The sequence below is a fragment of the Bidens hawaiensis genome, unplaced genomic scaffold, assembly GCF_021521415.1.
Source record: "Bidens hawaiensis isolate Kalapana, Puna unplaced genomic scaffold, B.hawaiensis_p1.1 tig00019476_1, whole genome shotgun sequence".
Classification (NCBI taxonomy): Eukaryota; Viridiplantae; Streptophyta; class Magnoliopsida; order Asterales; family Asteraceae; genus Bidens; species Bidens hawaiensis.
Window position 1 is genome coordinate 246,261 of NW_027492960.1, and position 17,947 is coordinate 264,207.

Sequence of the window (17,947 nt, forward strand, 5' to 3'; positions counted from 1 at the left end):
TGGCAGCGGTTGTCTATGTATCAATATAATCTCAACCATTTAAAGAAGTAAATTAACATCTCAAGTCCTCACATTCAATGTTCTAAGTGTAGGCAACTGTCAATTACTAAAAAAATTGTTGCAAAACGACATAACCAAAAGCCTAAAACAGAAGGCAGCAATTTAAAACACAGTTGGAATAAGCATTATGATTATCATCAATCAATCAAAAGGAACACATCATGATAACAAGTTATGAATCAACATACAAAACTTCAAACCCAATATTTTCCCAAAAATTCAAGATAATTATTTACTTTTGAGAGGGGTTGATTTTTTATTATTATGAACCGAGCAGCTTCTTCCATCTAGCGTATCCAAGAACAATCATAAAAAGCATGATAGACGCAACTGTAATGGCTCCAACAAACGGCTCAAATATTCCATCTACATAATATAAATCACACGGGATATTCATTCCAAATAATCCAGCCACTAGTGTCTCAAAGGCTATAGCAAATGACGCGATCGTTAATGTCAATTGCAGTTGAATAAGCTCGTTACGTTGGTTGTCCAGCTGGATATTCACATAATCCTCTGTGTCATCGATGTACTCACGAACCTGCATTTTACAAAAATGATAAAGAAAATCATATGCTTCCTTTAAAAGAAACAATTCGGATCATTGCATAGTGGATCAAACCAATGCCGGGTCAAACCATGTCAAGTCAAAAAGAATAAGTTCAAATGGGTTAGGTTATTGACCAAAACACTTGTCTATCTGCATCTTTTAATTTGTGTGTTAACTATGTATTTCAATAAAAAATACCATTTTTTAATATACAGGTTTATGCAATGAAGTTTTTTAAAATGTTTATTTCAATAAAAATATCATTTTTAACTAAAAAGATATAAAAGGTTTATGCATTAAAGTTTCTTATAAACCTTATAAATAAAAATATCAACTTTTTTGAGGAGAAAAAAAGATTTAAAAATGCTTATGTATTTAAGTTCTATAAAAGATGTATTTCAATACCAATATTAGCCTTTTCAATTAAAAATAATTAAAAGGTTTAAGCATTAAAGTCTTTTAAAAGGTTTGCCCATTAAAGTTTTTAAAAGGCTTATTCCAATAAACATATCATTTCTTTTGGATAAAAAGATTTAAAAGGTTTATGCATTAGAGTTTTTTATAAGGTTAATTTCAATCAAAATATCAATTTTTTGAATAAAAAGATTTAAAGGTTTAAGCATTTAAGTCTCTCAAAGGCTTGTTTCAATCAAAATATCATTTTTTGAATAAAAAGATTAATAGGCTAACGCATTAAAGTCTTTTATAATATTTATTTCAATAAAAATATCAATTTTTTTTTTCTGAACAAAAAGATTTATAAGGTTTATGCATCAAAGTTTTTTAAAGGTTTTATTTCAATTAAACTATCAATTTTTCTGGATAAAAACATTTGAAAGGATATGCAACAAAAACAAACTTTAGAGGCCATTTTAACTCGTTTGACCGGGTTTTTTTTCACAATTTTATATGACCCGTTAAACTACTCTACTTAATAATACAGAAAACGTGTTCATTTATATAAGTTACTCACAGATAAGATTTTGTTACGGGTCCCATCAAGCTGCATAAAATAGGCCTCGAGCAACATCTCAAGATCCTCAACATCATCATCGTACAGATTAACACTTGTCACCATACTTCCACTCTTGACAGAACTAAGCCGTCTCAAATGGTGGGCCCCATTGTTGAAGCTAATAGACCCCACACCTCCCGACAACCCCTCAAGTTGTTGGTTCTGTAACCACTTTCTTGTTAAGTACAACTGCGTCATATCTTCATCGTCATCAAGAAGATGTTCAAGTTCATCCCTTACCTAAAACCACAAATATTATTATTATTATTATTATTATCATTCAACCTATTTAATAATAGTACCTATAATTAAATAAAAACATACCAACACACTATTATGACAAAATTTAAAAAAAAAACAACAAAAGTGCAAAAGACAGAAACTAGAGGTGTGAATGAAACAAAAACCGACGGTTTAGTTTTATGTATTCGTAAAACCGAATTTTGGATTCGGTTTTGTATTAAATTAGAAGTTAAAACCAATAAAACCAAACTAAGCCGAATTTATGGATTTTCATTTTCTTATTTAAATGTTAAGTAATTTATAAGAATTTTATAAATAGCATAACCCAATACTTTAAGCACAAAAGTAAATAACCAATTCATATTAATAATAATTAATTAACAAAAGGATTTAGGCCCAAATTCATTATTGTGGGCCAATTGTTTTTCCAAAATATTTCAAGCCCAAATGACAAAATCACAATAACCGAACCCAAACATAAATTGACGGTTTGGTTTTATATTTTCATAAAAAACAATTTTCTGGTACAATTTCGGTTTTTCATGAAAATAAAACCAAAAAAAACAAATGAATTTAGATTTTTCATTTTTATTTTGAATGTGAATTAATTTAAAGAATTTATTAAATAGTATAACACAATATTTTAGGACCAAATGCATAATAATCGATAAAATAATTAATTAACAAAAACTATATAGGCGCATTCATTTTGGAGCAAAAACTACAACCCCCCCCCCAAAAAAAAATGTTTAGCCCAAATGGTAGAACCAAAAAACCGAACAGCTTTCAAAACTCAAAAAAACTGAATTGGCGGATTTTGGTTCGGCATGAGCCCAAAACCGACCCATGAACACCCCTAACGTATTCATAAAACAAAAGATGTTAATGACAGCAAATACCTTTTGTACCCTTGCAAGCAAACGAGTAAGATTGCTTTTCAAACTCCTAACACGTTCAAGATTTTTGGTGCTAACATTCTTTGCCAGCTCATCAAGAACCGGATACGCATCTCTCTCAAGATCCGCGACACTCGAGTCCAAATACGTACAAACAACCTCCAATGCAATTTCCAAAACTTGAAATTCAAACGGAAGCTCAGCTTGCAAGCCCTCAGAGTTCTCGGGAGCAGGTACCCATCGTCCAGAAGCCGATAAATTCGACTCTGTATCGCGTAACGCCAACTGGCGGTTACCAGAAATACTGGAATTGGTTTTATGAGAAAGTTGTTGCCTCAATTGATCCACAAATGGAAGAACCTCATGACGAAGAGGATCGAGTAAAAGTACCTCCTCTGCTGTGACTATCGCCTTTATATGTTCCAAGTTAACAACCATTGCCTTCTCCCTAGCTGCATCGATTAATAATATGTTATAAGATTATAACTTTTGCCATTTTTTTAAATTAGAACTTAACACAAGTTCATATATTCCACTCTAAACTTGCGTTTATAATACTTTAATGCATAATGAACAATAAAGTAGAGAAGAACTGCTAGCGAGACTTGGCTAATGTTGAACCTCATATTATGGAATTTTGTTATTATTGGCCTCAGCTATTCAGGCATGAGGCCCCACAGACAGCACCTAATTTCTATATGGGTCGTATAGCCCCATACTACTTGCATAGGTGTCAAATCTTCTATAGTGGCGCTAACCAGCTCTATATACCACGTATAGACCTATAACTTTTTTTAAATTACTCACCTTTTATAATTTTATTTTAAATCAAACTAAACAATCGAGAGAATACGAGCAACTCCTTGCTATCTTTTTTATAATTATCTTTTGTTTTATATAAGATTTGTAGATACTAGTGTAAGTGAATAACAAACAACTTTCTTTTGATTTTATGCGACGCCTGACACTCCACGTTTTTCTGACAACCAAATCGTGAAAAAGAGTTGAAATTTTTTTAATTCGTTTTGTTTTCTTTGTTGTTGATAATATGTGATTTGATCTTGAGCATATTTGTATGCTGGTAAAATGTAAAAAGTTTATTACTTGTTGTTTAGTTTATTACAAAAGACAAATACATAAAAACTACTAAATTATCAAAATTGAAAAAAACATATGAGTCGTATATGCCTATACCACCACGCATGCATGTTTATACTATATGACTTGTATAAAACCCTAGTAAAGGAAGGTGTGGCACCTCATCACATTGGTTATTATTTTGCCTAACTAGAGTAAAGAGTTAATATTAATGAGAAGCCCTAAACAGAGAAGATTACAGTAAAGCAAACAGAAAACAAAAATCAAAGCAAACAAAACCCTAGAAGATGAGTTACCAAGAATATTAGAGGAATTGGAGAAAACCGGGCCAAGTATCCTCAAATCCCTGGCCGGAATCCCAGCCCGTTTAATAATCGTGTTCTTATCACACTCAAACAGCTCCGACTCACCACACCGATCGAACCGCATCCACAACCGAGCACCACCAGCCTTCTTCTTCACCTTCGCCGGTTTCGCCGACGGACCCACGTCGTCGTCCGGTTGCTCCGTGGTAAGTAGCGGCGCCTTCTTCCGACGCCTGGTGGTGCCGCTGCGAAACGAGAAGGGGTTTGATTTGCCCATCCCGTTTAATTCAATTTCAATTTCACCGATTAATAATAATAATTGTGATTATGGATGGAGGTGATGAAGGAGAAAGAAAGGGGAAGAATCTTGGCATCCAGATTGTTGTTGTTGTTCTTCTTCTTCTTCTTCTTGCTCTTCCATATAAAAGACAGAATAATAAATTATGTTGGATTCCAGTGATATGATTGGATAATAAACAAACAAACAAACAAACGCTTATTCTTATTGAATTGGATGTCGACACTATTATTAGTATTGAATAGAATAGACTTTACCCCTTGTTTGGGCTTTAATTATCAATCCACTTTAAAGTTAAACGTTTGCTTGCCACAAATCATTTACATAAAAAATAAATAATTATTAAACATCATAATATGACTTATTACGTTAAGCTATGGTCTACACCATGAGCGTATTAATAAACCTAACTGCTTTTGGACTTCAAATTTTGAGTAAACTGTTAAAATCGGTTTATTCAATTATGCGAATTTAGTACAAAAAGTTTTGTTTTTGTAACTGGACCATCGAGGTTTTTCATTTCTTACCAGTTACGTCCAAATCGTTAACTCTGTTAGTTTTTAACGTTAAATGAGGGGTAAATTTGTCTTTTAGTTTATTTATTACTTTATTTATTTTTTAATCCTTTTATATGCATAAATATAATCATCATCATCATCATCATCATCCATGAAGCTATAACCGGCAACCACCACCATACCAAGCCACCGACAATCCGAAACGGCCATGGCACCACCTAACGCTGATGACTTTGCAGGTAGCGCGACGAGATTTGGATTTGGACCTCCGATCTCGCCTTTCCCAAATCCCCACCACATAAAAACCTACTTTCCCACCCCTCCAATCGCCACCGATCCCCGCACTCTCCTCTTCACCACCACGTCCAAGCCCTCCATCTTCAATCCCCGCTTCCAGATCTAGATCTGAATGAGAAAATCATTGGTGCTGAGCACTAAACCAAGTAGATTTCCTTCAATCGTTACAACAGCGAACAGAAATTGTTATGCTATTTAAACTCAAAATCAAAGCAACATTTTCAAAATCAAGAACTGGTTTCGGCATTAGAGATGGAGAAGCGGAGATGGGTGTTTCCAGCGGAGGAGATGGTGTTTCAAAATAATGGTGGGGTGGGAATGGTGGCTGATTCAGATAGAAAGGGGTGGTAATGGTGGCATATGAATTTTGCAGTTTGTGATGGTGTGAAATGGCTTGAATTAGTTTTGGTTTTATGAATTTTGAATAAGAACGAAATGGAAAAAAAAAGTAATAATTGTCGTAAAACAAGCCTAATAGCCAAACATGTGAGAAAGAGATGTAGGGAGAAAGATGAAGATTTCATTTATTAGGTGTGCCATACAATGAGATACAATAAGATGTATATATAGGATTGAAAAACTTGGAGAGGAAGCTAATCTATATTAGGTGTTGATAACCATAATATTAATATATTTATAACACTCCCCCTTGGTTATCAACTTAATACGCTTGGAGATGTTGCCTCATTAAAAACCTTGCTAGGAAAACCTAGTGGGACAAAACCATAGCTAAGGGAAAAAGCATGCAGCGCGTATTGTCTCCCCCTGATTTATATATCTGTTAAAATGGTAAATATCGATCTTCTGTGAAAGCTTCAAAACTTTTGTACTCAATCATTTGTGCATTCGTCCCTTGACATGCGAATTGTTAAGTTGAACAATGTTGCATGATCTTCACGTGCAAACTTCTGTTGTGTCATCTCGCAACCATATACTATTGTATTGATACCCTGTTATGTTTCTCTGCATGACCAGACTAACAAAACTTGTTTTGATAGGTTAGTAAAATATAAACACATGTCTTTCATCCCTGAAATATATCTTTCAACCCATTCAGATGTCACCTAGCTAGACACATGCCGATAAATATAAATAAAGAAAATAATAATCATATATAGCTAACAATACGATATAATGCACTTATGCATTTAATTGTGGTATTTCCAAACTAATAATAGTTCATATTCAGATAGGAAATGATAGTAGAGTGAATTGTTGGACATCCTTTAATGTACTCAAAGAATGAATCTTGTCTTTGGTAAAATGTCTCAACATATTTTAGATGTACTTTGGATTGATAAACATATAATTACACATATACTCGAACTACAGGTCGAGTAATAATCACATCATGTCAAGGTATTTCAAAATTCTCCTTCTAAAAGTTCTGCAGCTTATCTCGATGATGTATACATCATCAATGTAAACTGTGATTATATGAACTTTTAAGAGTAAAATTTTGATAAAAGCATGACTTATTATATCTCCCTCTTTATCAAAATATCTCTTAATATGTACGTACCACGCTGAATCTGATTATTTAGTCGGTACGTAATTTCTAACCTTGTAGAACATTTACTGATGTTTTCATGCCAATGCTTAGGCGTTTTTAATCCATCACAAAATTTTTCCACTTTAACCAATTATTGATGTGCACTCACTCCTCATGAGTTTTGCTACATGAACATGCTCATTTGACACATCAATTTATATATCATATGTCAAAACCCATATTGTACTATTCTTTGTTTATTAAGATACAATAATCATCTGGTATAATTAACCTTTTAAGCATTCGCGTGCTAGGAATTCTTCAGGAGTTCCAGCTATATTTAACATATAAAATAATCATAATGTATATAAATATAAATCTATATAGAACATGAGCCATAGTGTTCTCGAGAACATAATTTACATGATTTGATAATTCCAATCGTTAATTGATTTTCATGTAAACTTTCACTATCAACTGATGTTTATTAGACGCATATCAATTCTCTCTTCGTATTACCAGACTATTTAGTTATCAGAAAGTCATTGCTTCCACCATTGGAGAATGTGTCTTCTCAAAATCAATCATGGATCTTTGTAAAATCCTTGTGCCACCAATTTTGTCTTATATCACTTAATTGAATTTTCATAACTCCCATAAAAGATCCGTTTGTAGCTAACACATTTTACAACTTTAGTTGTACGAGCTGTTGGTCCAAAAAGCTTTCTGTTATTTAGAGAATTCAACTCTGCTCTATTTGCGTTTTTCTAATTTGGCCAATCATTTTTCATAGGCAGATCTTAAATCATGATCCTCATCATTTTCAAGCGCTATCTTATATACAAAATTATAACGACGTCGACTTTATTTCGATTTCATATATCTTGTAAACATGATAAAATACAATTTACTAAGAGCTCTTTGTTTTCATATAGCTGAGGTTTTTTCAATAACCATCATGTCTAACATCTCTCAAGAGACCTTTTTACTATACCTCGACTTGACCATCTTTATTACTTGCTCCAATTTTCGAGGAATCATCATTCTTGGAATCGACTAGTCTACCACGCTTCAGGCGTGCCTTAGACTCACTAGTCATTACCAATATATGGTTGTCCTTCCAGGACATTTTATATTAATTGGAGCATAAGCAGTTGTTATAGGTGTCTTAGCTAGACACTTTGTTTTGGTCAGTGAATCGTCTGGTAATTGATTCATTAATCTTTACACATGAATTATTCTTTGAACTTTTAGTTCATATAATTTAATTTGAGGATCAATGGTTATTCAAACTAATTTCGTTTTCCAACTGCTTTATATCCCCCCCCCCCCTAATGTTAGGAATGCCGATTCACTAAAGTGAAAACCAATAAGCCATAAACAAATATCTTATTAATGGCTTAAGTATTTAATCATAGGTAATATTTAATACCGACATATATTCCCAATTTCCTTTGTGGTCTCATCTTTGTGTATTGTGGTGGATTACTTTCAATATATAACACACACGAAATATTAGAAGAGAAATACTTGGTTACTGACCGAAACCAATTGTGATGGGGAGGAAGTATCACAACTTGTTGGCTTGATGTGAGTGCATATCAAATATAAATACCCAAATGAAACATGAACTTTTGCTCTCATGATCATTGACGTTGCAACCAATTGTAGACGTTTGATGATCGTCTCAACAAAATCAATTCGTCTATTAATAGTGATTTACCAAAATAAATATGAAAATCTAGAATATTGTGCCTGCTATCTCATTAGCTAAGCACAAATCACACAAACTTCATGTTGTGAAATTGATAACCATTTGGACGATGCATCGATTTTAAAACACTAAATGGTATCATGTTAGGATATGTGTATCATTTTCTCATTCCCTAACATTTAGGGATTCACACCCTTCTTTAGTTGGTAAATAAATAATTTTTCTTGAGAGCAATATGATATGTATAATTATGAGGAAGAATCTTTTGGTTCTTCAAAAAATTTCACATCATTGACTCGGTGTGGTCTAACCAGTCTTGCCATTAGATAATCATGATTCATAAATTTCAGGTTTATGATCGTATATGTGTTACGCTTATTTAACACAATACAAAAAAATATGAGAGAACAGTGTATTATCGTTTCAGACAATCATGTTACATTTTTTGTATTTTCATATTTTGTTCTCATATATGATCAATCTCTTTCCACTCCTAGTGGTCAACCTCATTGTAAACATCAATATCATTAAAATTCTAATGGTCGGTCTCATTATTAACATGATCATCATCGATCTCACTAACATGACCATAATTACAATATGCTCAATTATGGTCGAGATCACTATCTTTACGACAATTAATATTATCACGTTCACTTCATGGAATGGAGTAAAACCAAGCAAGTTTCATGGAAGTATTACTTTCATATGAAGTTATCTCAGCACTTCATATCTTCTAATAATATTGCTACTTTAAGAACATAATGAAGACGTGACAATAAACATTGACTTAACTAATTCTTTCTCATAAGTAATATTCTCTTCACATAACAGTGTATGAGAACTATATACATGACCATATAAGGCTAATATTTTATAACCTTTAATAATGAGATTTAGAGAGTATGATACCTTAGGTGTTGTATCGAAACATATTTGTTTTTTTATGAGATTGACAAAACATATAACTTGATATTTTATTTGCTTCATCCGATACTATATATGTGTCATAAATGTAAGATGGTAAAATAGGCTATATTCCAATAATAAATTAAGCATCTTAATAACATGAGTTCAAATCCAGGAAAATAATTACAAAGTGTGATTCAAGCTAATGAATATATGTATATATTGTGACATTCGTCAATTTCGGGTCTTGTTTGTATTCGTTTTTGTATTTGTTTATTATGTAAACCGACCCGATTTGTAAACCGAAGCTTATGTTATAATCAAAATGATGGATTTATGTTACAATATTGTTTCACACTTGTTGGGTCTTGAAAACATCCTATTTTTATTTTTATTTTTATTTATTTATTATTTATTTATTTATTTATTTTTTTGTTGTTTGGTGTTTTTGTCTTGATCCATTTTGCATGAAAACTCTTGTGTCTCACACCCATATTTGACCACCAACATTACCCTATATATACACCACCTTTCCTCTTCATTTTCCCTTGCTACAACTCAAAAAAAAAAAAAAACTCTCTCAAACATCAAAGATTCAAGGTTATCTTCTTAAGTGTTCTTGAAGGATTTTAGTCTTTCATCTTAATTAGTTTATGTAGCCTTATTAATACTTGTTTATGGTTGTGCAACATATATATAATATACACCCCTTGTTTACCTTTGGTAGTTACTTCTCCGATTCCGGTCGGTGAGGTTTCGGACCCCATAAGGCAAGACTTCATGGAGGACTTCGTGTCCTTGATATATATACATCTATATAACTTGTTCATACATATTAATCTTGCTTATTTTAGTTTGTTGGTCATGTTTACAAGTTCCATGGTTATGGGTTTTTAAAAGTCTATGCTTCGGTTTAACCGTAAAAAGCTCTAAACCGTAAACCGAACTTTGTTACTAGTTTTGTTTGTTTAAACATACTTAGTGTTAGATCTAAGTTTCTAAAATCATTTTTACAAATTCTATGGTTATGGGTTTGTAGAATCTTACCTCGGTCTTAACCCGAAACACGATCCGAACCGAAAACCGAACTTTTGTTTAAAGACTTTATTGTTAACTTTTGGTATTTTTTTTATTTGTACATTATTATACAAGTTCTTTAGTGTTTGGACATGTGGAAACCATCTATGAACTTGTTGTGAGATGGAAACCGAACCAAACCGATTCTTGCTCGCTTAAGACACACAAGTGTGTTTTTTTTAGCCATCAAGACTTGTATATTTCTTTAAAAATAGTTACAAATTGATTTTTAAATATTTTCTTAAGTACTTGGAAATGTTGGATCCAACTTGATCTCATAACAAAGTTTGGACCGACAAAACCGAACACTCGTTTAAAGTGGGTTGTTAGTTCTAAAACAATGGAACTACATACTTGGTTAAGTCTTATTAAATTTTATTGAGTTATCTCATAACATTCAATATTTTGGAAAGTTGACTTTGGGTTTGACCAATTATCAAGACCCGAACCGACAACCCGAACACTCGATAAAAAAAAACCCGTTTTAGTATCTTTATTTCAAAGGGATTTGCATTCTTGCATTTTACCCACCTTATTACTTAACATAGGTTGAGTAAATATTAAGGTTAGATACTTTAACCCGGTTTCGAGCAAACTTACATTTTTAAAGGGTTATTAATATAAATTCTTAAATAGTAACATTTTAAACCTTGAACTTTAATTATTTACATTTCTCAACATTTATTTTGTTTAAAGACCTTCAAGACAACCTTTCTAAATTCAAGACTTCTTTTCTTTTTAGGCATTGTGCGTTAAACTCGTCGTTCCGACAAATCTCCAAATTATCATCTTTCAAGTTTACCACTTGAATGTGAGTACTTCATACCCCATTTTCCACCTTTTATTTTGGGGGTGACATTTTATACTTATTCAACAAAATGCTTTATATTTGAATCTTAAACCACAAACGTAGTTGTATACTTTACCTAAATAATTGCTCGATTTGGTGTTCTATGCTTATATGCCTATGTGTTTATCGCTTTTGGTTGGTGGAACTATAAAATCCTAGACTATTTGGCATCCCCTTATAGCAAGGTGTCGTTAACGTAATGCAATTAACGATAACTATAAAATCCTAGACTATTTGGCATCCCCTTATAGCTAGGTGTCGCTAATGTGTTTAGCGATATCTATTTATCCAAATTACCACTTTTATTTATCGTTTCGTATGCAAGTTTTGTGGCTATCTTTATTATATACTAATATGATTAAACTTATGAATTGCTCACCGACCTTTGTGTTGACAAACTTTATTTTATGAAATGTTGCAGGTTTGCATCTTGGTTGATTTATGATTGTGAAGAAAACGACATCAAAGACCTTAGGATATTAGTAAAAATGAACAATATCAATTTGCCATATTTTGTGATATCTTGTTTATGGTTATTTTATGGATAATTGTTATGTGACATTTTCGATGTTGTGAAATGAAATGAGTTTATTAAATACTGTCACTTTAATTAGTGTCATGTGCTTATGGACAATCGTTACACCTCGGCATGTTCCGCCGCCTTTGGTCGGGGTGTGACAGATTGGTATCAGAGCCATGACAATAGGATAGGTGGTTAGACGTAACGACCTAGTATTGTTATGCTTAGGGTCCTATACGTGTGCTCATACGTGTTTACTCTATTTTGATTGTTCATATCGCATTTTCTTTATAAACTTGTTTAAAATTCACCAATATCCCAAATGTTCATATACACACACTTTCATAGTATTTCCATGGTATCCTTACCTTAAAACGCAAAAAGTAGGTTTTCATTGTGTTTTATGGATTACAAGATTAACTTGGATCCCGCTGTTTATAATCCCTTAAAGGTTGCATTTATATCGAGTTCGTAGCCCTAATAGGAAGCGAGACATTATAAAACGACCATTTGACAAAAAGATTCCAAGAATCGAAGGTGATTTACTTACCTGGAATGGTGGGATTATAGTGCTCGTTTTCTAGGCCACAAACCATGTTATACATGTCAATACTTTAAGTAGTCGAATGCGAGCGTTCCGGTCGCCATCCTAATTTTTCGGTGTCAAAACAATAGAACTACGGTGATTCGTGGACTAGTGCTTTGACATGACGTTGTATCCCGATTTATGGTGTTATTATCGTTATTTGAGTCGAAAACATGGAAAAAAAAAATTGCGGTGATTCGTGCACATGTTTAGACTCCAACGTTGTGTTTTATAATTTTTTTTTTTGAGTTGGAATATCATATCATGGTGGTTCATGTACGATTTTCCGACTCTATAAACCTCAAAATCTCAAATTTTTAAGCTTTAACCCCTCAAAATCTCAAAATCATTTACGATTGTTTCCAGTTTGTTGTTTATATACAAAGATTTATCTTTTATCTAACACTAACATCTACTCCTCACTAACTCTAGGATTCACAATCAAAAAGAAAATTTAACTTCACCTTATTCTTATTTTATATACTCTCATATCCATTTCTTTTTACCTAAAACTTATTCCATTTCTTTATAATCTTTTAGCATGCCTCCACTAAGACCGCGCAAGAGCACCAACCGACGTATGGCTGCTTTTATCATCAAGCAAATGGCCGCTGTGATTCCCGAACTTGTAACTCAAATCCAAGCTACCCAACCTCCTCCACCCGTTGAACCCAAACCCGTATCCTACCCATATAAGCAATTTACTAGTGCCAACCCAACCGAATTCTGGGGTACGAACTGTGCGACTACCTTGTTGCAATGGTTCGAGTCTATGGAGAATGTGTTTAGATATAGCGAGTGCCCCGAAGCGAAAAAGACAAATTTCGATTCAAGCATGTTTAGAAAAACCACTCTAACATGGTGGGGTAGTGTCATGCATCTCCAAGGGTCGGAAACGGCTATGGCTCTTCCATGGTCCGACCTCAAGGCACTCATGATGAAGAAGTTTTGTCCCAAACACGAACTTCAAAAGCTTGAGGAGGAATTTTGGAACCTCAAGCAAGATAGTGGTGATAACGCCGCTTACTCACTCCGTTTCCACGAGTTGAGCATTCTCGTCCCTCATTTGGTTACCCCGGCTGAGCGTGAGCTTGACAAATACATTGGGGGTTTACCTATGCAAATCCGGGTCTCAGTCATGAGTAGCAAACCCGTGAATCTTGAGGATGCCATTACTCTAGCCGGTGCGCTATCGGAGAATCATGTGAAAGCGGGTACCCTAACCCTCAAGAAACCAAACGAAAAAGCCAAACCCGAGCCCGCATCACAAGCCAAGGTTGAACCCGCACCACAAGCCATTAACTACTCCAACTCTTCCCGTCACAACAATAACTTCAAGAAGAAGAAACCCAAAACCAACTACCGAAACTATGCCGTTACCCAACCCCAACCTCAACAACAAACCCAAATTCCACCCCAAACCCGAAACCCTATACCGGTACCGCCCCACTATGCAACATTTGCCAACTCCATCACCCACCAAACATGCCTTGTCGCCATTGTACCATTTGTAACCGACTTGGTCATCTCAACACCACATGTCGATCCGCACAACGAACCCAACCTAACCAACCAAACCAACCAAGAACTTTTCCCCAAAATACTCAACATCGATATGCACCTTACCCACCAAACCAACCTCAACAACCCCGAGCTTGCTACAATTGCGGTGACCCTAACCATTTCAGCAACAATTGTCATCGCCTCATCCTTACTAACCAAACCATGACCGCACCTTACTACCAAACTCAAGCTTACCAAGTTCAAACCTACCAACCTCAACTTTCCCAACACAATGCACCACTCATCCAACCCATCCAAGCCATACAAGCACCACCTCCTCCACCACCGCAAGCACCTCAAGTCAACCAAGGCAATCAAGGACGAGCTTTCATGATGAATGTTAATCAAGCTCAAGCGGCAAACGATGTTGTGAACGGTATGTTTTTAGTGAACCAACATTTGGCTTCCATTTATTTGATACGGGTGCCGATATAAGTTTCATTTCTTTGAAATTTGAGTCAAAAATTGCCGTGTCTCGAACCAAGCTTTCCCGGTCGTTTTCTGTTGAAGTCGCCAATGGGAACTCCATCACCATAAATTCTGTCGTCTGCGATTGTACTCTCGTTCTTGCTAACCATAAATTCTCCATCGATCTCATCCCGATGCAAATGGGAAGTTTCGATGTCATAGTAGGCATGGATTGGTTATCTTTGCACCGTGCCGAAGTTGTTTGCTTCGATAAATTCATTCGCATTCCGCTTGTTAACGGTAAAATCCTTAAGGTCTTCGAAAAGATACTTCGAGAAGGCTTAATCTCATGTCGTGCTCTCAATCGCAAAAATACTTACGCCAAAAGTATGCTCCGCTCCTGAATCTCTTGGCGACAAAAGACAAAAAGGAAAGGAAAATCCAAGATATTTCTATTGTTCGTGATTTCCTCGATGTCTTTCCCGACGATGTCACTGGCCTTCTACCCGTTCGCCTGATTGAATTTCGAATCGATCTTGTGCCCGGCGCGATGCCTGTGGCCAAGGCTCCTTACCGTTTAGCCCCGTCAGAAATGCAAGAATTATCGAACCAACTCGAAGAACTTTCCAATAAAGGTTTCATTTGTCCTAGCTCTTCCCCTTGGGGCGCTCCTGTTCTCTTCGTGAAAAAGAAGGATGGTCGTTTCGTATGTGCATTGATTATAGAGAACTTAACAAACTCACCATTAAAAATTGTTATCCCTTGCCACGAATCGACGACATATTCGACCAACTTCAAGGCGCAACTTGCTTCTCCAAAATCGATCTTCGATCAGGTTATTATCAATTGCGTGTTCGCGAAGAAGACATTCCAAAAACCGCTTTCCGTACTCGATATGGACATTTCGAATTTTTGGTTATGCCCTTCGGGTTAACAAATGCACCTGCGGTGTTTATGGACCTCATGAACCGCGTTTGCAAACCATTCCTCGATAAATTCGTTATTGTCTTTATTGATGACATTCTCATCTTTTCCAAATCCAAAGCCGAACATGAGCATCATTTGTGTTCCATTCTCGAACTTCTTAGAAACGAACGACTTTATGCCAAGTTCTCCAAATGCGAATTTTGGCTGGAGCAAGTTCAATTTTTGGGACATATCGTAAACAACAAAGGTATTCATGTTGATCCCGCTAAAATTGAGGCCGTTAAGGATTGGAAAACTCCAACGACTCCCACGGAAATTCGATCCTTCCTCGGTTTAGCCGGATATTATCGACGTTTCATTCGAAACTTTTCCAAGATCTCTTTGCCTCTTACCTCCCTCACTCATAAAGGAAAACAATTTGATTAGGGTTCGAAGCAAGAAAAAGCCTTTTGTACTCTCAAGGACATGCTTTGCAATGCTCCCATTTTAACCCTTCCCGATGGAAACGACGATTTCGTGATATTTTGCGATGCCTCTCATCAAGGTCTTGGTTGTGTCCTCATGCAACGAGGTCAAGTCATTGCTTACGCATCAAGGCAACTTAAAGTCAACGAGAAGAACTACACGACTCATGATCTCGAACTTGGTGCCGTTGTTTTCGCTCTCAAAATCTGGAGACATTACCTTTATGGTACGAAATGTGTGGTTTTTACCGATTATAAAAGCATTCAACACATTTTTGACCAAAAAGATCTCAATATGAGACAACGAAGATGGGCCGAATTACTTAGTGATTACGATTACGAAATTCGTTACCATCCCGGTAAAGCGAATGTTGTCGCCGACGCCCTAAGTCGAAAGGTTAATGTTAAATCCGTTCTGCTTCTAAGCGTTGTCGTTCAAACCGATCTTCAAATTCGAATCTTCCAAGCTCAACGTACCTCCGTTGAAGAAGGTAACATGTATGACGAAATGTCATGTGGAGCCGAACTTCAACTCGAAACCAAACCCGATGGTCTTTTGTACTTTCTCAATCGTTTGTGGGTTCCAAATCCTGATGACCTTCGTACTTGTATACTCGACGAAGCTCACAATTCGCGGTATTCCGTTCATCCCGGTGCGGATAAGATGTATTTCGATCTTCGTGCTACCTTTTGGTGGCCGGGTATGAAAAAGGACGTAGCGTTATTCGTATCTAAATATCTTACTTGCTCAAAAGTTAAAGCCGAACATCAAAGACCTTTTGGTCTACTCGAGCAACCACGGATTTCCGTTTGGAAATGGGAAGACATTGCTATGGACTTTATCACTAAATTACCCAACACCCAAAAGGGCAACGATAGCATTTGGGTGATCATCGATCGTTTGACCAAATCTGCTCATTTCATTCCGATCCGCGAGAAGTATTCTGTCGAGCATCTTGCTCAAATCTATGTTCGAGAAATCGTGTGCCGACACGGTTTACCATTGACTATTATCTCTGACCGTGATGCTCGTTATACCTCTCATTTTTGGCGTTCACTTCAAGAAGTTTTGGGAACACGTCTCGATCTTAGCACCGCTTATCATCCTCAAACGGACGGTCAATCCGAACGTACAATACAAACTCTCGAGGATATGCTACGAGCATGTGTTCTTGATTTCGGTGGGAATTGGGATTCTCACATTCCGTTCATTGAGTTTTCTTATAACAATAGCTACCATTCGAGCATTGAGATGGCTCCTTTCGAAGCTCTTTACGGTCGTAAATGTCCTACTCCGATAAGTTGGAACGAAGTCGGTGAAGCTCAAATAACGGGACCCGAAATGGTTTAAGAAGCCACCGACGTTATTGATCGAATCCGTAAGAACCTCCTAGCCGCTTAAAGTCGTCAAAAGAGTTACGCCGACAAACGGCGAAAACCGATTGAATTTAATGTTGGCGATCTTGTCCTTCTAAAAGTATCTCCTTGGAAGGGGGTAGCCCGTTTCGGAAAGAAGGGTAAACTAGCTCCTCGTTTCGTTGGTCCTTTTAAAATCCTTGAGCATGTTGGAAAAGTAGCTTATCGACTCGAACTACCGGAAGAACTTACCGGTGTTCATCCGACATTTCATGTTTCAAATCTTAAAAAGTGCTTAGCCGAGGGTAATCTCCATATACCTCTCGACGAAGTACATGTCGATGAGTCGATAGTCTTGGTTGAACGACCCGTTAAGATCATGGATCGCAATGAGAAGAGAACCAAGCGTAGCCATATTCGGTTAGTCAAAGTTCGATGGGAATCACGGCGCGGCGCGGAATTCACTTGGGAGCGAGAAGACAAAATGAAAGAGAAGTATCCACATTTGTTCGCAGCATCGTCTTCGTCTTAATTTCGAGACGAAATTTCCTAAAGTAGGGGATACTGTGACATTCGTCAATTTCGGGTCTTGTTTGTATTCGTTTTTGTATTTGTTTATTATGTAAACCGACCCGATTTGTAAACCGAAGCTTATGTTATAATCAAAATGATGGATTTATGTTACAATATTTTTTCACAGTTGTTGGGTCTTGAAAACATCCTATTTTTATTTTTATTTTTATTTATTTATTATTTATTTATTTATTTATTTATTTATTTTTTGTTGTTTGGTGTTTTTGT

At 35.6% G+C, this 17,947-nt stretch overlaps 1 protein-coding gene across 1 annotated transcript; it reads right to left on the bottom strand.

The window, feature by feature from the left end:
• Window positions 1-274: 274 nt before the first annotated feature.
• Window positions 275-4,444, bottom strand: LOC143558459 (magnesium transporter MRS2-4-like). Its single transcript, XM_077047295.1, has 4 exons — window positions 4,159-4,444; window positions 2,768-3,216; window positions 1,584-1,865; window positions 275-601 (listed from the first exon to the last, which is right to left on the bottom strand). The coding sequence occupies exons 1-4, from the start codon at window positions 4,442-4,444 to the stop codon at window positions 323-325; spliced, it is 1,296 nt and encodes a 431-aa protein (XP_076903410.1). The 3' UTR covers window positions 275-322.
• Window positions 4,445-17,947: the final 13,503 nt, after the last annotated feature.

Coding starts and splice junctions, on each gene's coding strand:
- LOC143558459 (XM_077047295.1), bottom strand. CDS start 4,444: ATGGGCAAATCAAACCCCTTCTCGTTTCGCAGCGGCACCACCAGGCGT. Junction 3,217..4,158: donor CAATTCCTCTAATATTCTTG/GTAACTCATCTT, acceptor TAATCGATGCAG/CTAGGGAGAAGGCAATGGTT. Junction 602..1,583: donor CCCGTAACAAAATCTTATCT/GTGAGTAACTTA, acceptor TGTAAAATGCAG/GTTCGTGAGTACATCGATGA.